Here is a 23831-nt window from a genome sequence, read left to right on the forward strand (position 1 = left end):
GTTGAATTGGAAAGAAATTAATCCTCCTACCGTATTCATTGGTTTTCTCAAACTATATTATGTTTAAATTTAGAAAAAATTAGAAGTGTTGTATTTGATACTTCTATTAAATTTGAAAAGATATGGAGACCATTTATTCAATATTTTCATATGATGTAATATGACCCTGTTCCAAGCCTATTTGTTTTTCCAGTTTCGATTTTATATCTGTTGAGAGGATCGGAGTTGACGACACCGATGATTTTGTATTTTTGTGAGATATTATAAACAGCCCTTTTTTTCCATTTTTTATTGTTCTCTTTTTTCTTTTTTGTTTTTTTTCTTTATTAGTTATTAGATTAGGTTTTTTTTTGCATAATTTTTTTTCTTTTTCATTTCTTTGTTTTTTTTAAATATATATTATGATATACCTAGGTTTGCCTTGTTTATTTGTATATTGTATCGTCCATGAGTTGGGAATACTCATTTATACTGTAATCATTGCTTATGTATTCTTTCATGTTCAGTTGAAATGTGTATGTTTGTAATCCCATTATCTATGTATCAATTTTATTTTGTTATTAATAACAATAATAAAAAGATTGAAAAAGAAAGGAGAGGGTAGAAGACAGAAAGTCTGTGCGAGTATGGAGTGTGCCGGCTGTTTTAATTTGAGGTAGAGTCCTCAGATGGGAACTGGTTCCTGTGATGTGCCAAGCTGTCCACAACTCTCTGCAGCTTCCTGCTGTCACGGGCAGAACAGTTGCCGCAAGAAGCTGTGACACTCCAGACAGACAGCTTTCTCCAGTGCATCTTTAACAATCGCTAAGAGTCAACAGGAACATGGCAAATTTCTTTAGCCTCCTGAGGAAGTAGAGGAGTAGATCAACTTTCTTGATCATGACACTAACATAGTGGGAGATGTTCACTCTGAGTGAGGCAGACAGAGGATACTCTATGTCCCCATACGTGGGGCTGAGTTTCTTTGGGACAGGTGGTGGGAGACATTCACTCTGAGTGAGGCAGACAGAGGATACTCTATGTCCCCAGTACGTGGGGCTGAGTTTCTTTGGGACAGGTGGTGGGAGACATTCACTCTGAGTGAGGCAGACAGAGGATACTCTATGTCCCCAGTACGTGGGGCTGAGTTTCTTTGGGACAGGTGGTGGGAGACATTCACTCTGAGTGAGGCAGACAGAGGATACTCTATGTCCCCAGTACGTGGGGCTGAGTTTCTTTGGGACAGGTGGTGGGAGACATTCACTCTGAGTGAGGCAGACAGAGGATACTCTATGTCCCCAGTACGTGGGGCTGAGTTTCTTTGGGACAGGTGGTGGGAGACATTCACTCTGAGTGAGGCAGACAGAGGATACTCTATGTCCCCATACGTGGGGCTGAGTTTCTTTGGGACAGGTGGTGGGAGACATTCACTCTGAGTGAGGCAGACAGAGGATACTCTATGTCCCCAGTACGTGGGGCTGAGTTTCTTTGGGACAGGTGGTGGGAGACATTCACTCTGAGTGAGGCAGACAGAGGATACTCTATGTCCCCAGTACGTGGGGCTGAGTTTCTTTGGGACAGGTGGTGGGAGACATTCACTCTGAGTGAGGCAGACAGAGGATACTCTATGTCCCCATACGTGGGGCTGAGTTTCTTTGGGTAGTACAGCAATGTAGTGGTTAGCGTGACTCTATTACAGCATCAGCCACCTGGGTTCGATTCCCACTGCTGTCTGTAAGGAGTTTGTTCTCCCCATGACCACACAGGTTTCCTCCGGGTGACCGATTAACCTACCAACCAGTATATCTTTGGACTGTGGGAAGAAACCAGAGCAACCGGAAGGAAATCTACACGTGGAGAACAAACTCCTGACAGACAATGGTGGGATTTGAACCTGGGATGCGACTACTGTAAAGCATTGTGCTGATCACTATGTTACTGTACCGCCCAGTTGGTCACTTGGGTGGTCAGAGTGTGAATCGGGCTGTCAGTGGAAGTGATGGATGAGGGTTCCAATACAACATTGAGGACAAGTCTAGAGAAGTACATGGATGAGAGGGGTATGGACCAGGTGTGGGCCAATCAGACTGGGCAGAACAGATGGGCTGTAGGACCCTATGACTCTAAATGTATGTTAAAACAGAAATAGAATGTGCCAAAGACAATAGATTTACCACAAGATGTAGGAGCAGAATTAGGCCACTTGGCCCATCAAATCTGCTCTGCCATCTCATCTCAACTAATCCCCAATCTCCTGCATTCTCCCCGTATCCCTTCGTGGCTGACCAATCAAGGATCTACCAGCTTCTGCCTTAAATACACATAAAGACTTGGCCTCCACAGCCTCTGGGTAAAGAAATTCCTCCTCATCTCCATTTTAAAAGGACATTACCCCTCTATTCTGAGGCTGTATGCTCTCATCCCAGAATTACAATCTGACAATTCCAGGGCAAAGGTTTGACAGGGGGCTTACATTAACGTGGACAATAGAAGCTGGGGATCAGTCACTGTGCTGCCGTACTGGGCTTTACAGGATTCTACTCTCCCATCATTAACATCTTGCTGAGACGAACACTCATCAATGGTGACGGTCCAACAGGTACAAACTGGCACCAAGTGCTGCTGGACCTATCAGGATTTAATGCAATTAGAAACAATGCTATTTTTAAAAATTTAAGACTGAGATGAAGGATGGGATACACATTAACATGAAGTTGTCACAATCTTTCATCTCTCCCCTCGGTTCTACGGAGGGAAATCAGACATAATGAACCAATCTGAGACTGGAGATGGTATGAAGTGTTTAATCTAATTGCAGAACTGGTTTTAATAAACACATCACTTATTCCTGCAGTGATTTTCTTTCTATGGTAAGCAGTGATTCTAATACTAAAGCATTGCTTTGCCTTGTAACAGGACTGTTGAACAAGGAAATATGGAAATGCAGTGTCCTTGCAGATACATAAAGTTGAAACTCCCCTCCATAGATGCTGCTTGACCTGTTGAGTTCCACCAGCATTTAGTGTGTGTTTCTCACTATTTCCAGGATCTGCAGAATCTCCTGTGTTTATCAAATGGAAATTTGTCGGGGGGGGGGGGGGGGACACAGAGACAAAACTACACCAAAAGTAAAGTATGAATTGGTTTGTTATTGTCATATTTACCAAGGTGTGGTGAAAAAGAGCACAAGAGAAGTTTTTCACTGTATCTTGGTACATGCGACAATAATAAGCCCATTCCAGTACCAATCTGGTCTTGCATCACATCCATACACTTCAATGCACTAAGAAAACATAAGCTTTATTTGTCATGCACAGGTGACATCAACGACCAACACGGTCGGAGGATGCACTGAGGGCAGCCTGCGAGTGTCACCAAGCTTCCGGGCCAACATAGCACACTACAACTTTAACCCGTACACCTTTGGAATGTGGGAGGAAACTGGAATACCCAAAGGAAATCTTTGCAGCCTCTGCAAAAACATACAACTCCTTACAGACTGATAGGAACTGAACTCTGATCATTGATCACCAGCACTATAAAGCACCTCACCAATCTCCATGTTACCGTGCCACCCTAGAGTGTACAACAACACACTGAGGTAGTGAAAGGTGAAGCAATAATGAAGTGTTTCAGTTCAGAGAAAACGCAGTGTAGGTTAACATTCACAATCAGGTAGATTGTGAGGTCAAGAGTCTACCTTACCCTACGAGGGGACCGTTCAATAGTCTGATAACAACGGGATAGAAGTTGTCTTTGAGCCTGGTGGGACGTGCTTTCAGAGTTCTGCCCGATGGGAAGGGGGAGACGAGTGTCTGGAGTGAGTAGGTGGGCTTTCTGATTATGCTGGCTGTTTTATCAAGGCTTTGAAAAGTGTTACATTCACCAAGTTACTGGATTTTTTTTTTATGAAGTTGTTTCTCAATCCCTCTGACAAACTCTCCACTTTATATATCTTCCAACTTTGATAATGCACTCAAGTTAATTAAAGGCACTGGAGTTATTTCTACCTTAGCAAGCCGCACATTCTAATATGTTGAAAGAGTACAGAGAAAATTTACAAGCCTGTTGCTGGGACATGAGGATCTGAATTATAGGGAAAGCTCGAAAAGGTTAGGACTTTATTCTCTAGAGTGCAGGAGAATGACGGGAGATTTGATAGAGGTATACAAAATTATGAGGGATATAGATGAGTAAAAAGCCAGCAGGCTTTTTCCACTAACACTGGGTGAGACTAGAACCAGAGGTCATGGGTTAAGGGTGAAAGGTGAAATGTTTAAGGGGAACATGAGGGGGAGCTTGTTCACTCAGAGGGTGAGGAACAAGCTGCCAGCGGAAGTGGTGAATGCAATTGCTATCTCAGCATTTATTAATTTATTTTATTTAGCGATACTTGTGGAACAGACCTTTCCCACCCAACGATCTGTACTGCCCAGCAACCCACCAATTTAACCCAAGCCTAAACACAGGACAAGTTACAATGACCAATTAACCTAGAAACTGGTGCATCTTTGGAACGTGGGAAGAAACTGGAGCACCTGGAGGAAACACACGCATTCACAAGAAGGAACATTCAAACTCCTTACAGACAGTGTCAGAATTGAGCTCCACACTCTGAGCTGTAATAGTATCACACTAATCGCTACGTCATCATGTTGCCCTCAGAGAAGATCAAGGAATATCTGGACAAGGTGGGAGGGGAACAGCCCAGGTGTAGGAGGATGGGACTAGGCAGAATAATAGTTTGTCACAGACTAGATGGACCAAAGGGCCTGTTTTTGTGCTACGGTGTACAATAACATTTACTGCACTAAATTCAGATCCGCTGTGACTCGCTTGGACATACTGAAAGAAAAATGTCTGACACTGAATTGTCTGAAAAATGTCATAAAACTATAAATTATATAGCAATGAAAAGAAGCTCATGTTTTGATATTCCAGAAGGGTAAGTGTGCCAAAGTGAAAATAAAAAATACATTATGCCTCAGTTTTAATTGAACCTAAACTCCCTGAGTATATGTCTTCAGTAATTTGCTGGAACCATTTTACAGAGGGTGCACAGAACCCTGCATTTTGTGTTCATTATGTAAGCCGAGATCTCTGGCACTGTCTCATTTTTCTTCCACTTATCCACGCCACCCACTCAGTCTCCCACTAGCTCTCTCCTGGACCATATCTCATCAATTAATGCTGGGCACCTCTAGTGCAAACAGCCTTACCTCCAGATGAATTCAACCCAGCAACCAAGATTATTTACAAACAATACCAGAGCTCCCCCACCATCTCCGCTGCCGTAAATCTGTTTATTTCTGCCAACTCCCACTGCATTCCCAAAACAACAGGCAATAATCTGGTTCTCCAGGTGACAATTAGTAAAGAGACACAACACAAGACAAGAAGCCAAGATAATATTCCATCTGGATAGCCTCCAACCTATTGTCATGAACACTGATTTCTCTAGCTTCGGATAATTTTTTCCCCTCCGCCTTCCCTGGTCTTTAATTCACCATTCCAGCCCCTCACCCAACCCCTTCTCTTCTTCTTACCTGCCTATCACCTCCCTCGTGCCCCTCCTTCTTCCCTTTCTCCCGTGGTCCACTCTCTCCTAAGATTCCTTTTTCTCCAGCCATTTACCTTTTCCACCAATCACCTTCCAGCTCCTTACTTCGTTCCCCACCCCCTCCGCCTGGCTTCACAACCACCTTTCTTCTGACGAAGGGTCTCGGCCCGAAATGTCAACAGCGCTTCTCCTGATAGGTGCTTCTTGGCCTGCTGTGTTCCACCAGCAATTTGTGTGTTTTGCTTGAATTTCCAGCATCTGCAGATTTCCTCGTGTTCACTGTCACCTTCTAGCTTGTTCTCCTTCCCCCTCACCCACCACCTTTCTCTGGATTCTTCCCACTTTCTCTCCAGTCCTGAAGAAGGATCTCAGCCCGAAACCTTTCCATAGATGCTGTCTGACCTGCTGAGTTCCTCCAGCAAGAAGCCAAGGCTGGTTTTCCCAACCCACCTCCCAGCCACAACGACAACAAAGATGTTTTTTTAATCCTAAAGTCATTCTCTGTTGTGGTGTCAGATTCAGACTGGTTTATTTATCGCATGAACATCAAAACAAACAGGGAAATGCATCATTTGTGTTAACACCAGAGGATGCACGGGGGCCGCCCACCATTCGCCACACATTCTGGCGCCAACATAGCATGCCCACCACGTTCAGCAGAACATCAACAAAACCAAATAGTAACGATAAAACAAGCCCCTTTCCTCCTTCCCCTCGCCTACCCACCGATAGTCCTCCAACTCCAAGATAGGCTACTCAGGCTGCCAGCCTCCAGTGGACGCAGACTCACAGACATTAGGTCTCTAGCTTCGATCATCAGAATCAACCCCAGGACTTGCTGATCACAGGACCCCGAACTACGAAGCTTAAAACTCCAGACCTGTGTTCATGAGGCCTGGGCCCTGCCAACTTCAGGCACTGACTATGGGAATCACTGGTCTTTGCCTAAAGTGCGTGCGGACCTGAACTCCAGACTGACTTCCAACTCCCCCACATCCTTGTCCCTAAACCCTAACCTGACCCCCAATTCCCTGCACTGATCCCAAAACCATGCCTATGAATCTAAAGAACAATTAAGTGAGAGCTCAACTTCAGTAAGTCCAGGAATTGATTGCAGATTTCAGGAAGGGGAAGCTGTAAGAATACATCCATCCTCAGCAGTGGAAAAAGTCAGCAGCTTCAAATTTCTGGGTGTCAACGTCTCTGGAGATCTATTCTGGGCCCAACATACTGATGCAATTACAAAGAAGGCATGCCAGTGGCTACACTTCATTAGGAATTTGAGGAGATTTTGTACATCAACAAAAATTTGAGCAAAGTTTAACAGATATACTGTGGAGCATTCTGACTGGTTGCATCCCCATCTGATGAGGAGGGGCCTCCCCACAGGACCACAGATAGCTGCAGAGGGTTGAAACTCTGCTCTCACGAGCACAACTGTCCCCTCCATCGAGGACATTCTCAGAAGATGACGTCCGGTATTGATGATCCCCACCACCCAGGACAAGCCCTTTTCTCACTGCTACCATGAGGGAGGAGCTACAGGAGCCTGAAGATACATACTCAACCTTTTAGGCTCGGCTTCTTCCCCTCTGCCATCAGATTTCTGAATGGTCCATTAACCCATCAACACTACCTCATTACTTGCTCTCGTTTTGCACTACTGATTTTTTATATACATAGTGGATTCCAGTTAATTGGGACTCATTGGGACCTGTACATTTGTCCCAATTAAGCAGCTGTCCTAATTAGGTGAAGCTTCAGGGAAATAAAATAGACAAACTACCGTTTAACTGTGTAACAAATTTTGTACTTAAATGAAATACAAAATGAACTGGAACACTACCAATACTACTACAGTACAATAAAACTATTAGTTTTTATTGCTATCAACAGAGGAAACCATTCAGTGTACACTGCTGTGTTCTTTTAATTGACTGTAAATGAACAAAATCAGTGCAGACACCTAGTGTAGATAATAGATTGCTTTCATACAATGCTTTCAACAACTACATCCTACAAATTTTCATTTTCATTGTAACATCCAAGATGATTGTCAATAGTTTTATATTCTTCATAGTTCCCATCTTGTTGAAGATTGTTTCATTTTCGCTCCTGGGCGTTTTTGGCATCTCCAAGCCTGAATGCTTGAAACCGCAGAGCAAAACAGCTCTGAATTGTCTTACTGCTTATTTCTCGCCAACTATCAGAGACAAAAATCACTGATTTTTGAACACAAACACATGCTATTGAAAAACCATTTGCATTAAACACAACGTAGTGTCCAATGGCCACACAAGTTCACAGGACTGATACTAGTTAGAAAATATTCAGCAACAGTTTCCTGTCCCAATTAAGTGGCATTGTGTCCCAAATAAACAAAATGAATCTTGGCTATTTTCTTGATTAGTTTTTATTCTTTAAAGTTGTCCCAAATAAGTGGCTGCCTCAATTAAATGATGACCAAATTAATCAGAATCTACTGTATTTCCCAATGTACACTCTAAATATTGCACTGTACCGCTGCAACAAAACAATGAGTTTCACGACATACCGGACGTCAGTGATAATAAACCTGATTCTGATTCTGGGTCAGGGAAACTTTGCAATACTCTCACCTATACCACGTCTGCGATGACAGGAAGTACTAAAGTGCCTGAGGGATAATCAGGTGCAGGAGTGCTAACAGTTCAGCCTGGAACGTTTGAGGGCGAGACCGTGAGGAGGGAGGGGTCCACCCTCCAGTCCTGAGGCAGAATATGAGGCTCTGGTTGAGGCCTGTGCAAAGCCTGCACTGAGTCAGGGTGGGACGGCAGGGTCTGACAATGGATCTGTTGTCTCCTTCCTGCTGTCTGAGGAGAATATGAGATCAGGCAAGATTCCAGCTCCTGATCACTGCTCACTGGTGATGTGCAAGTGGCAGAATTATCGTAGGGATTGTTATAATCAGTGTCTACAGGAGTGAGAGGAGAGAGTCCAAGAGGGAGATGGGAAGGCAATGGTGACAGATAAAAATCCTTTAACCTTCTGCCCTGTGGGATTCAGAAACAGATTGCCAGCAAAACTGAAGCTGTTCCTGAGATTGATTCAAGATTCAGGATTGTTTAACGTCATTTCCAGTACACAAGTGTAAAGGAGAATGACATAACTGTTACCGCAGATATGTTGCAGCAGAAAAAATTCAGTAAACAGCACAATAATAAAAAAAAAATCACAATAAACATAAATATATAACAACACACAGAAAAGGCCCGAGAAACTCTGCAGGTCAGGCAGCATCTGTGGAGATGAACAAACAGTCAACTTTTCAGGTTGAGACCCTTCAATCAGGACTGGAAAGGATGAAGGACACCAGAATAAAAACTGGGGGAGGGGAAGGAGGATAGCTAGAAGTTGATAGGTAGCAGGTCTGGGTAAGTACAAGGTTGAAGTGTCACAGGGCAGCAGAGATCACAGAGGGAGGCTCTCATCGTACTCCCGAAGAGAAGATGTAAACTGCTTCAGGGTAGGCATCACTCGAAGAGAAGTCACAGGGGAGCAGCAAATCATAAAAATGAGGAAGTCTGCAGATGCTGGAAATTCAAAGCAACACACAAAATACGTAAGATAGCTCATATAAATAGATTGACTGTATGGCCAGGAGTGTCTGCACACAAAGTGACTGAGAGGAAATGATGACGTAGTGGTGGTTGGGGGTGTGGAGGGGTGGGTTAGTGAGTGGAGGTGTTGATCAGCCTTACTGCTTGGAGAAAGTTAACTGTTTTTGAGTCTGGTGGTCCTGCCGTGGATGTTACATAGCCTCCTCCCTGATGGGAGTGGGACAAACAGTCCATGAGCAGGGTGGGTGGGATCCTTCATGATGCTACTGGCCCTTTTCCTTGATGGCAGGTAGGTCTGGAAACGGTGATACACTGGGCAGATCTGACTACCCGTTGTAGAGCCTTCCTGCCCACCGCAGAGCAGTTTCCGTACCGTGCAGCGATGCAGCTTGTTAGGATGCTCTCTACTGTGCATCTGTAGGATGATGTGAACATAGCCATGCATAGTCCAGCTCTTTTCAGACTCCTCAGAAAGTAGAGATGTTGGTGAGCTCTCCTGATTGTGTGGGATGTATTCTGGGACCATTAGAGGATGTGCAAGATGTGCATTCCCAGGAGTTTGAAACTGTTCACAGTTTCCACTGATGTGGAGGGGTGTGAGTAGTCCAAGTTCTGAAGTCAATAACCAACTCCTTTGTCTTGTTGACATTGAGGAAGAAGTTAAAATAATTGATTTTTCACTAAACCTGTGTTTTGGAGCCTTGGCGAGGACAGTGATTGTCCTGATTATAATATTGGAGCTCTGTTCCCCTATTAGGTTCACCTACCTGTAGCACCACAAAGCAGTACGCAGGAACAGACAGAGGCTATTCAGCCCTCGAATAGCAGAATGCTATTCTACCATTCAATATGATTATAGCCGTATTCAATTACTGCTTCTCCCAATATCCTCAATCCTTTTAGCCAAAAGCAGTATCTCTACCACCCTCTTAATAAATGGATGTATTTTATGACTTAGGCAGTGCACTGCTTTCCACAGTGGAGAATTCCACAGATTTACCATCTCCAGCTGAAGAAACTCCTGATCTCAGTTCAAAATGGAATACTCCACGTTCGAGCCTCTTTGCATCCTCCCAAGAGATGCCACTTTGCTCAGACTTATGCCATAGGCAAATTTGAAACTCTCATCTGGAAATCATAGTTGTTTAATCCCTCTCTCTGTTTCCTACATCAATCAATTCTCAGTCCATTTCAGAATCACACTCCAGTGCAAAGTGCTTTAATTTTTGCACACTAATCCCTTATCAAGAGTCTTCTGAGAATCAAATAACTCCCTATTTTTGATTTTCTTATCTATCCTACAAGTTATGTCCTAAAAAAAACTCCAGTTGAATTGTTAAGCATAATTTAGCTTTCATGAAACCCCACTGACTTTATCCAATCCTGTTAATGTTTTCCAAGTGTTCTGTTATTACATCAGTAGACAGACTCCAGCAATTTCCCCACTACTGATATTAAACTGGAATTACATTTCTTTTTTCTCACTCCCTTTTTTAAAAAAAAGCAGAGGGACATTTGCATTTCTTCAATTTGTAGAAACTACTCCAAAGTCCAAAGAATTTTAAAAGATGACTGTTCCATTAATTGTACGTTGTGTTTTATGCATGGCATCTATTAGTCTCACGAGACCATGGATCTGCGCCTGGAAAGTATTCTCCAGGGCGCAGGCCTGGAAAGGTTGTATGGAAGACTGGCAGTTGCCCATGCAGCAAGTCTCCCCTCTCCACGCCACTGATGTGGTCCAAGGGAAGGGCAAGGGCCAATACAGCTTGGCACCAGTGACGTCGCAGGAGTTGTCAGAACGAGGTTGAAGACAACGTTGGACTGCCTTAGGTACTCCAGCTCCGGATTTGGCCTCAGGGTTTACTCCCGAAGCCTTTCCCATGAGTGGGTATGGCCACAAGGCAGCGGAGGTTTGAAATCAGAGTTTTCCCTCTCTTAGATGGCCTGCCTTCCCAAGCTGACGAGCTCCATCTACCCGATGGGATTTATAGGATTGCTTTTAGATATGTAATTATTGTGTTTTTATGCTGCATCAGATCCGGGGTAATGATCATTTTGTTTTCTTTTACACTCGTGTACTGAATAATGACCATAAACAATCGCTGATCTTGAGCAGCTCACACAAAATGCTGGAGGAACTCAGTAGATCAGGCAGCATCTATGGAAATGAATACACAGTTGACATCTCAGGACAAGACCCTTCATCAGGACTGGAAAGGAAGGGGTCAGATGCCAGAGCAAAAGGTAGGAGAAGGAGGATAGCTCGAAGGCGATTAGATGAAGCCAGGTAGGTGGGGAAGGTAAAGGGTTGGAATCTGATAGGAGAGGAGAGTGGACCATGGGAGAAAAGGAAGGAGTGGGGGGGCACAAAGAGAAGGTGACATGCAGTTGAGGAAAAGAGATACGAGGCCAGGATGGGGAACAGGGAGAAGGGGTAAAATGAAAGGTTACCAGAAAGAGAAATCAATGCTTATGCCATCAAGTTGGAGGCTACCTGGATAGACAGAATACAAGGTGTTGCTTCTCCACCCTGAAAGTGGCCTCATCATGGCAGAAGATGAGGCCATGGACTGACATGTCAGAACAGGAACGGGGATAGGAAGTGAAGCGGTTGTTCAGCAGGAAATTCTGCTTTTGGCAAATAGAGTGGAGGTGCTCAACAAAGCAGACCCCAATTTATGCCAGCTTTCACCAGTGTGGAGGAGGATACATCGGGAGCACCGGATCGTGAATCAAAATATGCAGTATTTCAATAATCATTTTCATTAATATGTTGGGAAGTAGATTATCAGGCCCTGGTAATTTGTGCAATACACCACCCACACCAGCGCTGGTCACAAGTTCACACCCCACTATTCTCCAACCACATCATGACCTCTACAACCCACAATCCCCACCTGTAACACACCTCACCCCTCCATACCTCTACAACCCACAATCCCCACCTGTAACACATCTCACCCCTCCATACCTCTACAACCCACAATCCCCACCTGTAACACATCTCACCCCTCCATACCTGTACAACCCACAATCCCCACCTGTAACACACCTCACCCCTCCATACCTCTACAACCCACAATCCCCACCTGTAACAGACCTCACCCCTCCATACCTCTACAACCCACAATCCCCACCTGTAACACATCTCACCCCTCCATACCTGTACAACCCACAATCCCCACCTGTAACACATCTCACCCCTCCAAACCTGTACAACCCACAATCCCCACCTGTAACACATCTCACCCCTCCATACCTGTACAACCCACAATCCCCACCTGTAACACACCTCACCCCTCCATACCTCTACAACCCACAATCCCCACCTGTAACACACCTCACCCCTCCAAACCTCTACAACCCACAATCCCCACCTGTAACACACCTCACCCCTCCATACCTCTACAACCCACAATCCCCACCTGTAACACATCTCACCCCTCCATACCTCTACAACCCACAATCCCCACCTGTAACACACCTCACCCCTCCAAACCTCTACAACCCACAATCCCCACCTGTAACACACCTCACCCCTCCAAACCTCTACAACCCACAATCCCCACCTGTAACACACCTCACCCCTCCATACCTGTACAACCCACAATCCCCACCTGTAACACACCTCACCCCTCCATACCTCTACAACCCACAATCCCCACCTGTAACAGACCTCACCCCTCCATACCTGTACAACCCACAAACCCCACCTGTAACAGACCTCACCCCTCCATACATCTACCCCTAGCCTTCAGATCATTCACCTGAGTATATCACAGGATCCATGACACAAGTATCGTCACAAAAATGAATGAAAGCATCTACTTTCTCAGAAGCTCAGTTAGATTCAGCATGCTACCAAAAACTTTGACAAACTTCTCTAGATGCACAGTGAAGAGCATCCTAACTGATTGCATTACAGCTTGGTATGGAAACACCAATGGCCAAGAGGAGAAAAGACTACTGATAGTGTTTGATACAGCCCCGTCCATCACAGGCAGAGCTGCCCTCACCACTCAGCACATTTACACAAGAAGGCAGCATCCATCATCAAGGTCCTCCACCATCCAGACCATGCTCACTTCTCACTACTACCAGCAGGTGGGAGGTTGCACACCTCCGGATTCGGGTACAGTTATTACCCTACAAGCATCAGGCTCCTGAAACAGCATGGATAACTTCACTCAGCTCAACTTCCAAATGATTCTACGACCTACAGACTCACTTTCAAGGAGTTACTCTTCTCTAGCACAATGGTTGTGTGTCTGTCTTTATCTGTTTATGTATAGTATTTTTATAAATTTCTATTGTATTTCTTTATTTTCCTGTAATAGGGTTTGGGTGCAAGAAAATTAATCTCACGGTAAGATAGATGCACTTTGATAATAAATTTACTTTGAACTTTAAGGTTTACACTTCACCAGTGATGTAGCTCTCCAGGGATCGTACCCAGATCTCTTGTAACTTTCTTGGTCTCCAGACTTGGATCCCTCCGACCTGGCCCCAGCAGATTGCGGATCTCACAGTTCATCCAGGCCTTCTGGTTAGGGAAGACTCGGAATGATTTTGTGAGGACTCCAGCCCCTCGCCCCATCAACAGCAGCCTTCTTCATCTTGCCATAATGTTATTGTCTTCAACGTCTTTCTCCTTTGTGTTTTCACCTAGCTCCTCAGCTGGACAAGTGATAGATGAGTGGGTGGGTGACGGAAGGTAAAGTATGAAGCTGGAGGGGATAGGTGGAAGAGGTAGGAATCTAATAGGAGAGGACAGCACCCCATGAAAGAAAGGAAAAGAGGAGGGAAACAAGGGGGGGGGGTGATAGACAGGTGAGGAGACGATGAAGGATCTCCACCTGAAACACCAGCTGCTTATTTCCCTCCATTGATACTGCCTGATCTCAATTTATGAAAGAATGAATTGCCTTTATAAGTTTTCTTTAACTCCCAGTGTCTCTAAGCACTTCAGAATGGGCAAAGTATTTGTCAAGTGTCACCAGGCTGGACTTGGCAAGCTCCCATAATCAGCAGTGACATGACTGGATCTGCTGTGTGATGCTGGTGGTTATTGTTGAGTGTCTGAATCTCTGAGCAACACAAACTTTTATTAATTTTTATTTAGAGATTCATCACAGAAACTGGCCCTTCTGGCCCTACAAGCCCATGTGACCAATTAACCTAATCATCTGTAGTCTTTGGAAACTGAAGCACCGGAGGAAACACACGCAGTCGTGAGGAGAACACAAAAACTCCTTACAAACAGCGGCAGAATTGAACCAGGGTCACTGGCACTGCCGCGCTATCTGCTAATTTACCATGCCGCTGGAGTTCCTCCAGTATTTCACATGTGTTGCTCAAGATTTCTGGCATCTGCAAAATGTCGTGTTTATTCTCTTCCTCTGTTACTGTTTTCACAGAGCCCAGGTCACTCACATTCTCACTTCAAATGGCCTGTTAAATTATCACCTTTTCACTGTGCCTCACCATGAGGTGAGAAGTTTCTTCACAAATTCTGGAATTATAACTTCGTTAAAGGCAAGCCGCTTAACAAACAAGGATTGGCCACTTGTAATGAAAAACTTCTCACCATGGTAAGCTAACAACACTGCAAGGCAACCTATAGATAAACTGAATCTGACACTGACTGTCAGAATGGGGAAGAAATATGATCTTAGTCACTTTGACTGTGGAATAATTGTTGGTGCCAGATGGGATGGTTTGAGTATCTCAGATACTGATCTCCTGGGATTTTCACACACATAGTTTACAGAGAATGGTGCGAAAAACAAAAAATAAAACCCAGTGAGCAGCTGATCTGTGGGTGAAAACGCCTGGTTGATGAGAAAGGTCACAGGAGAATGGCCAGACTAGTTCATGCTGACAGGAAGAGAACAGTAACTCAACTAACCACCCATTACAACTGTGGTGTGCAGAAGAGCATCTCTGAACACACAACACGTTGAAACTTTAAGTAGATGAGCTACAGCAACAGAAGACCATGAACATACACTCAGTGGCCACTTTATAAGGTGCAGGAGCTATATCATATAGTCAAAAGATCCTGCGGTTGCTGGAAATCCAGAGCAACACACATAAAATGCTGGAGGAGCTCAGCGGGTCAGGCAGCACCTACGGAGAGGAATAAAGAGTTGTTGTTTCAGGTCCAAACCTGATGAAGAATCTCAACCCAAAACGTGGACTGTTTATTCCACTCCTGACTTGCTCATCTCCTCCAGTATTTTGTGTGTGAAATCAATAAGCAGCATTCACAAGAAACAAAACATAAATTATTCAATACTTCTACAGAAAGAACACAATGTTTTGATCATTTGGTACATGTGACAATAATAACACATTTCCAATATTAGTACCAATACCTCTTTTCCTTCATTGCCTGACGGCAGAATCACTCACAAGTCAACTAGTTCAGAACCAGAATATGGCTTATAATCACTGAGATACATTCAGTGGCCACTTTATTAGGTACAGGAGGAATGCGTCTATGCCAGAGATCATAAACCCGATTCTGACTCTGTTTCTCTCACTGAACGCTTGTGTAACATCCAAGCAATTAGACTCCAAGCTTTGCAAAAGGGCAAAACAAATTCTCCTTCGGTTTCCTTGATAAACTGTGTTTATACAACTGTATCAGATATTTATAGAAAAGCATATAAAGTTGTTTTTATTACACATTTTTGCTCCCTTTTTTTAAAAAGAAAAACTTTTTTCTCTAAATGGCAGCAGTTTGGACAATAATACATTCAGCTTCGAGACACCAGAACATTACACAGCGTGAATAAGGAAACAACTAAATAAACTCCAGGAAACGTTTTCCTTTAAAACAAAAACACTTCTTTGCCAAGCAGTGGCAGAACAATAGTAACTGGCAGGAAACTAGTCGCTGTCTGGATTAGATGAGGTTGGCCTCATCAACAACGATGGTGAGAGAGGAAGTGGAGCGGTGGTGGACTGGTGTGAGGACAACCCAAATCTGAATGTGGGGAAGACCAAGGAAATCTTTGTGGACTTCAGGAAGGCCCAGATGAACCATCCCGCTCTGCAAATACATGGCTCCTCTGTAGAGGGAGTTAAGTGCACCAAGTTGCTGGAAATTCACATCACGGATGACATCAACTGGTCCCTCAATATTACCTCCCTGAACAAGAAGGCACATTAGCATCTCCACTTGCTGAGGAGATTAAGGCAAGTAAGCCTCCCACCCTTAGCTGAATTTTATAGGAGTACTAGTGAGAGTGCCCTGACAAGCACCATCTCCATTTGGTCTGGGAGCAGCTGAGCATCAGACCAGAAGTCCCTATAAAGGACTGAGAACAGCTAGCAGACCATAGATGTCTCCCTACCATCCATCAAGGACATATATAAGTAGGCAGAGCCCTTAGTATTATTAAGGATCCCACCCATCCATCCAGCATCCTCTCTGACTTTCTACCATCAAGCAGAAGATTCTATTGCATAAAGACAAGAACAGTCCAGATAGGAAACAGTTTCTTCCCCCAGGACTTTAGGCTTCTGAACTCCCTGCCGTATCGTATTCAAAGTGTCACTGATTAACCTGTTCTGTACTCTACAATATTTAACTTTACTTTCTTTATGTGTAATTCATCTGTAGATCTTATCCTTACTTTCCTAAGTTATTGCATGTTATGCTTTACTCCCTGGTCCAGATAAACATTGTCTCATTTGACGGCACACATGTATATAGTTAAATGACAATAAACTTACCTTGACTTGAATGGTTGACGAGCTAGGGTGTTTCCCTTTGGAGCAAAGAAGAATGAGAGGTGACTCGATGAAGGTGTACAAGATAAAAAGAGGCAGAGACAGACTTTTTCCCAGACTTGGGGACATAATTTTAAGGTGATTGGAGGAATATATGAGGGGAGGGGTGCCAGAGATCTTTTCTTTTTGAAACACAGAGCGGTGGGCGTGTGGAATGCTCTGCTAGGGACAATGGTAGAGGCAGATTAGGGCCTTTTAACAGATTCTTAGCTAAGCACATGAATGAAGGCAAACTGCAAGGTTACATGGAAGAGAAGGGTTAGATTGTACTTTGTACTTTGGACCTTAAGTATCAACACAACACTGTGGGCTGAAGGGCCTGTTCTGTGCTGTACTGTTCTATATTCTATAATCAAAAACTGCAGAATTTTTTCTGTCAATTACTTGAATGAAATAGTTTCAAGTATGGTTATCATGAACAATACATAAATAGAGCCAAACAACACAGCATTCCTCTGGGACCAAGGTGCAAAACACATTACCAACAGCACAGAGCACACTGTAAATACGACTTCAGAAAACCATAGAGTCACTAAAAAATATGAACAACAGACTCGATGTCTATCATGCTAATCACACAAGTATACAGACATTCCCACCACTCTCTGTAAAGTTTGTACGTTCTCCCCACAACTACATGGGTTTCCTCCCACAGTACAAAAATACACCAGTTAATTAGTCATTGTTAATTGCCTCTTGATGAGGCTAGGATTAAACCAGGGGATTGCTGGCTGGCACAGGTCAAAGTGCTAGAAGAGCCGATTCCACACACTATCAGAATTAGAATCTCAATAAATAAAAAAATATGAAAAATAATCTGTGACCCAACAGAAGCAACCTTTGATCAGAACTTCTGCTCTCCCCCCAGGCGGGGTCAGATCACATTGGGCAATAGGATCTGAAACAGCCTCAGTGATGAGAGCCAGAACCCAGCAGTCAAGAATTGCTTTCCCTCACCGGAAGGTGTTTTACAGGGAACCAGCTGGAAGAGTTGATGCGCTAACACCACTGTGATGGAGAAGGCCAACATAAACAGCATCTCCACCATGATAAACGAATACCAACTCTGATGGAGAGGTCATGTCGTCCAGACGGCTAATCTCTTTGACCCATTAACGTCAGGAAGGAGGTACAGATGCACCAGGACTAGATAACAGCTTCTTTCCTCAGGCTGCGAGACTGATGACTACCACCTTGAAGAAAGTCAACTTTACATGTAAAAACTGGGAAGACACTGCGCTCAATAGAAACTCCTGGAGGAAATCTGTTCAAGAGGCAGCTGCGTGACATGAGAACGATCTCCGTGGTGACACAAAGAATAAGCAGCAGCTGTGAAAGGAAATCGTCTGAGGAAATCGTACCCTCATTAAACCCAACCAGTAATCACAGTCACCACTTACTCTTGCCCACAGAATGCGTGGATCCTGGATCGGCCTCAACAGTCACCAGAGGACCCACCAACAGACAACCCCTTAGAACATTGTACTCGACTTGAGTGATCGCAGGGAACGGTGCTGGGATCCTTGCTGTTTGGTGAGCACATTAATGATCCAGTTATGAATGTCAGAGGTTAGATAGTTCTTAGATGAAACAAACATTGCTGGTATTGTTTAAAATTAATCAGAATCAGATTTAATATTACCAGCAAATGTCATGAAATTTGTTGTAATGTGGCAGCTGTACACTGTAATACATAATAAAATCTGTAAATTACAGTAAATAAATACATACTAAAAGTTAAATTAAATAAGTCATGTAAAATAAAAGTAGTGGCTTCATAGACTTTTGGCAGAGAGGAAGAAGCTGTTCCTGAATTGTTGAGTGTGTGTCTTCAGGCTCCTGTATCTTCTCCATGATGGTAGAAAAGGGCATGGGGGTCCTGAATGAAGGACAGTAGTCCTCATGTACAGAATGATATCCATCAGTCCATAAGATGAGCAAAGAAATGGCCAAATGAATTATCAAAGTATGTTTGTTACGATATACGTCCTTGATTATTTATTTTCTTGCAGGCATTTACAGGAAAAAGAAATACAATAGAATTTACAAAAGCATACTTAAACAAAGACTGACAATTAATATGCAAAAGAGAAACTGTAAGTAAAAAACACTGAGGAGATGAGTTGTAGAGTCCTTGAAAGTGAATCTGTAGGTCATGGGGTCAATTCAGAGTCAATCCACTCTTGTTCAAGAGCCTGGTGGTTGAGGGGTAGTAACTGAACCTGATAGTGGGGGTCCTGAGGCTCCTGTACCTCTTTCCTGATGACAGCAGTGAGAAGTGAGCATAGCCTGGGTGGTGGGGTCCTCGATGATGGATGATGCTGCTTTCTCGTGGCAGCATTCATTAGCTGGGATATACACAAAGCAAGGCAGGGCCTTAGCTAGTACTGGTGGAGACAGGAGGCTTGGTCTACACGTCCAAGGAGCAATGAGGTCAGCAGTGGAAGAGAATAAAGTGCAAAAGAAGGAATTTAGATTCTTTGCCTTCATTAGCCAGGGTGGTAATGGTACAAATACATAAATCTTTAGTTAGCTGGAGTACCACATTGTACAAAGGATGTGATTGCACTGTAGGGGTACAGAGAGGTTCACAAGATGTTGCTGGAGGAGAGGAGGCTAGATAGGTTGGGTTTGTTCCCCTTGGAGCAGAGAAGAGTAAGGAATCACAAGAGACTGCACATTCCGTTACTCTGGACAGTTTCGGGCCAAAGGATCTTGACCCAAAACATCATGGTAACGTAACGCATTACCACACTGACCCAGGTTCAACTCCCACTACCATCTGTAAGGAGCTTGTATGTTCTCCCCATGACAGCATGGGTTTCCTCCAGGTGTTTCTGTCTCCTCCCACAGTCCAAAGATGTACGGGTTAGTAGCACAATTGGTTGGACAGTGTGGGTTCATTTTCAAAGGGAAGAAGGACACTACTGTGGCTGACAAATGAACCCAGAACCAAGTAAAAGCAAAAGAGAGGGCATACAAGGAAACCAGAGCTAGTGGGAAGATAGAAGTTTAGGAAGCTTTTAAAAACTCGCAGAAGGAAACTAAGGTCATTAGGAAGGAAAAGATGAATTATGAAAGGAAACTGGCAACTAATATCAAAGAAGATACTGAAAGCTTTTTTAAGTATATAAAGGGTAAAAGAGAGTTGAGGATAGATACAGGACCAATACAAAATGACGCTAGAGATATTGTAATGAGAGATGACAGAGGAACTGAATGCGTATTTTGCATCAGTCTTCACAGTGGAAGACATCTGCAGTATACCGAATATTCAAGAGTGTCAGGGAAGTGAAGTTTGTGCAGTGAAAATTAAAACTGAGAAGGTGCTCAGGAAGCTTAATGGTCTGAGGGTGGATAAATCTCCGGGACCTGATGGAATGCACCCTCGGGTTCTGAAGGAAGTAGCTGGAGAAATTGCAGAGGCATTACAATGATCTTTCAAGAATCGATAGATTCTGGCATTGTACCGGATGACTGGAAAATTGCAAATGTTTCTCCACCATTTAAGAAGGGTGGGAGGCAGCAGAAAGGAAACTTTAGACCTGTTAGCCTGACATCAGTGGTTGGGAAGAATGATTCCAGGAATGAAAGGGTTACCATATGAGGAACATCTGGCAGCTCTTGGGCTGTATTCCCTGGAGTTCAAGAGAATGAGGGGGGGATCTCATAGAAACATTTGGAAAGTTAAAAGGCCTGAACAGATTAGATATGGCAAAGTTATTTCCCATGGTAGGGGAGTCTAGGACAAGAGGGCACGACTGCAGGATTGAAGGACGTCTATTTAGAAATGAGCTGTAGAGAAATTACTTTAGTCAGAGGGTGGTAAATCTGTGGAATTTGTTGCCACGAGATTTTGTGGAGAAAAGTCAGTGGGTGTACTTAAGGCAGAGATAGATAGGTTCTTGATTAGCCAGGGCATCAAAGGGTATGGGGAGTGGGGATGACTGGAAGCATTGGGTCAGCCCATGATTGAATGGCAGAACAGACTTGATGGGCCAAATGGCCTACTTCTGTTCCTATATCTTGTGGTTTTACAATTACTGAATGTTGTTTTTTGCTGCATGTCTTACGCTGAACAGCACACCAAAGTAAATTCATCACACATGTAAATGTATACAGTGAATAAAGTTGTTCTTATATCCTTGACAATGAACTACAAATCTCACCCGTGTGGGGCTCCTTGTTTGGACAAGGTTTTTTTCTCTCTAGAAGACCGATACAATTATGCCTTTAGTCATGGGTGGAATTTCTTCATCTTGAAAAACTCTTAAATGACAACTTTGAATTCAAACCAGGCTTCAGACGAGATAAGATCACCTCATATTCCTTCCAAGAAAAACTGTTCCTATTGTATTCGCTTCACCACACACCTGTACATTCTACAAGGCCAAGCACCAAGTAACCACCCAGATAACAGCAAAAATAAAAAAAAATAGACACAGCTACAACATTTTGGCAGAGGAGATGACAACAGTAATTCAGTCCGTTATGAGCGCTGCTTCGCCGGGTTTATAAACTATTCTCGATTCCTTCGCGGGCTTTATCTATCTTCCAGACCGTGCAATCAATTCTTGTGATTAACTTTCTGGCTGCTCGGCAGCAATCTGACCGGATCTCGCTCTTGCTCTTATTAAATAAGCGTCCTTTCTCCGCTACTCTCAGCACATTTCCAGCTCGCCTTTGGGGAGAGTTCGTGCCCAGCGTGTCCCCCCGGACCGTGGACACCCTCCCCGCTGGCGGCTCCAGCCCAGCCCGCTCGCCGGCTCCAGTGCCCTTGGTCCCCCGCTTACCTACTGCGGCTCCTCGGCAGCTGGAGCTGGCGGCTGCGGGCGCTCAGGGCAGCGGGCGCCCAGAGCGGGGGCGCCGAGGCCGAGAGGCCGGCCCGTGCCTCCGTGTCCGCGGCGATGGATGAAGCGGAGGTACCCATTCCCGACTCCGCGGCTCGGCTCGGCTCGGCTCGGCTCGGCTCAACGGCGCGCCGGCTCCATGCGGCGTGCGTCAGCCCCGAAGGCGCGGTACACCGCGGCCATCAGCCGCTGGCGGCGCCGGCTTCTCCTCACAACCCCGGGCACACACTCCTCCGACACGGTCCGACGGCAGCCGAAGCCCCGAAACCGGCGCCGCTCCGCGCTCGGACCGCAGCGGCTCGGCGATGCTGAGTGACAGCGCAGGAGACGGGGAGGGCGGAGTGGAAGAGAGAGAGGGAGGGAGGAGAGGGAGGGAGGAGTGGGAGGGAGAGAGGGAGGGAGGAGTGGGAGGGAGAGAGGGAGGGAGTGGAAGAGAGGGAGGGAGGAGTGGGAGGGAGAGAGGGAGGGAGTGGAAGAGAGGGAGGGAGGAGTGGGAGGGAGAGAGGGAGGGAGAGAGGGAGGGAGGAGTGGGAGGGAGAGAGGGAGGGAGGAGTGGGAGGGAGAGAGGGAGGGAGGAGTGGGAGGGAGAGAGGGAGGGAGGAGTGGGAGGGAGAGAGGGAGGGAGGAGTGGAAGAGAGAGAGGGAGGGAGGAGTGGAAGAGAGGGAGGGAGGAGTGGAAGAGAGGGAGGGAGGAGTGGGAGGGAGAGAGGGAGGGAGGAGTGGAAGAGAGAGAGGGAGGGAGGAGTGGAAGAGAGGGAGGGAGGAGTGGGAGGGAGGGAGGAGTGGAAGAGAGAGAGGGAGGGAGGAGTGGGAGGGAGAGAGGGAGGGAGGAGTGGAAGAGAGGGAGGGAGGAGTGGGAGGGAGAGAGGGAGGGAGGAGTGGGAGGGAGAGAGGGAGGGAGGAGTGGGAGGGAGAGAGGGAGGGAGGAGTGGAAGAGAGAGAGGGAGGGAGGAGTGGGAGGGAGAGAGGGAGGGAGGAGTGGGAGGGAGAGAGGGAGGGAGGAGTGGAAGAGAGGGAGGGAGGAGTGGGAGGGAGAGAGGGAGGGAGGAGTGGGAGAGAGGGAGGGAGGAGTGGGAGGGAGAGAGGGAGGGAGGAGTGGGAGGGAGAGAGGGAGGGAGGAGTGGGAGGGAGAGAGGGAGGGAGGAGTGGAAGAGAGGGAGGGAGGAGTGGAAGAGAGGGAGGGAGTGGGAGGGGGAGAGGGAGGGAGTGGGAGGGGGAGAGGGAGGGAGGAGTGGAAGAGAGAGAGGGAGGGAGGAGGGAGGAGTGAGAGGGAGGGAGGAGTGGAAGGGAGAGAGGGAGGGAGGAGTGGAAGGGAGAGAGGGAGGAGTGGGAGGGAGAGAGGGAGGAGTGGGAGGGAGAGAGGGAGGGAGGGAGAGAGGGAGGGAGGGAGAGAGGGAGGGAGGGAGGGAGGAGTGGAAGAGAGGGAGGGAGGAGTGAGAGGGAGGGAGGAGTGGAAGAGAGGGAGGGAGGAGTGGAAGAGAGAGAGGGAGGGAGTGAGGAGTGGGAGGGAGAGAGGGAGGAGTGGGAGGGAGAGAGGGAGGAGTGGAAGAGAGAGAGGGAGGAGTAGGAAGAGAGAGAGGGAGGGAGGAGTGGGAGGGAGAGAGGGAGGGAGGAGAGAGAGAGAGGGAGGGAGGGAGGAGTGGGAGGGAGGGAGAGAGGGAGGAGTGGGAGAGAGAGAGGGAGGGAGGAGTGGGAGGGAGAGAGGGAGGGAGGAGTGGGAGGGAGAGAGGGAGGGAGGAGTGGGAGGGAGAGAGGGAGGGAGGAGTGGAAGAGAGAGAGGGAGGGACGGAGGAGTGAGAGGGAGGGAGTGGGAGGGAGGAGTGGAAGAGAGGGAGGGAGGAGTGGAAGAGAGAGAGAGAGGGAGGGAGGGAGGAGTGGGAGAGAGAGAGGGAGAGAGGAGTGGAAGAGAGAGAGGGAGGGAGGGAGGAGTGGGAGGGAGGGAGGGAGGGAGGAGTGGAAGAGAGGGAGGGAGGGAGGGAGGAGTGGGAGAGAGGGAGGGAGGAGTGGGAGAGAGGGAGGGAGGAGTGGAAGAGAGAGTGG

The 23831-nt window shown here is 46.0% G+C and overlaps 1 protein-coding gene across 4 annotated transcripts in view; it reads right to left on the reverse strand.

Annotated features, from left to right (window-relative positions):
• Nucleotides 1-23831, reverse strand: part of capn15 (calpain 15) — a 288563-nt gene that overhangs the window by 241297 nt on the left and 23435 nt on the right. Inside the window, exon 1 of one of the 4 annotated variants that reach the window (XM_059978924.1) lies at nucleotides 21735-22130. The exons of 2 other annotated variants lie outside the window; for them this stretch is intronic. In XM_059978924.1, coding sequence (XP_059834907.1) covers nucleotides 21735-21871 — 137 coding nt within the window. In that variant the 5' untranslated portion in view covers nucleotides 21872-22130. Of the gene's footprint in view, nucleotides 1-21734; nucleotides 22131-23831 lie in introns of those variants that run through there. One more of the 4 variants, XM_059978923.1, reaches the window with a different exon arrangement.

The sequence above is a fragment of the Hypanus sabinus genome, chromosome 9, assembly GCF_030144855.1.
Source record: "Hypanus sabinus isolate sHypSab1 chromosome 9, sHypSab1.hap1, whole genome shotgun sequence".
Lineage (NCBI taxonomy): Eukaryota > Metazoa > Chordata > Chondrichthyes > Myliobatiformes > Dasyatidae > Hypanus > Hypanus sabinus.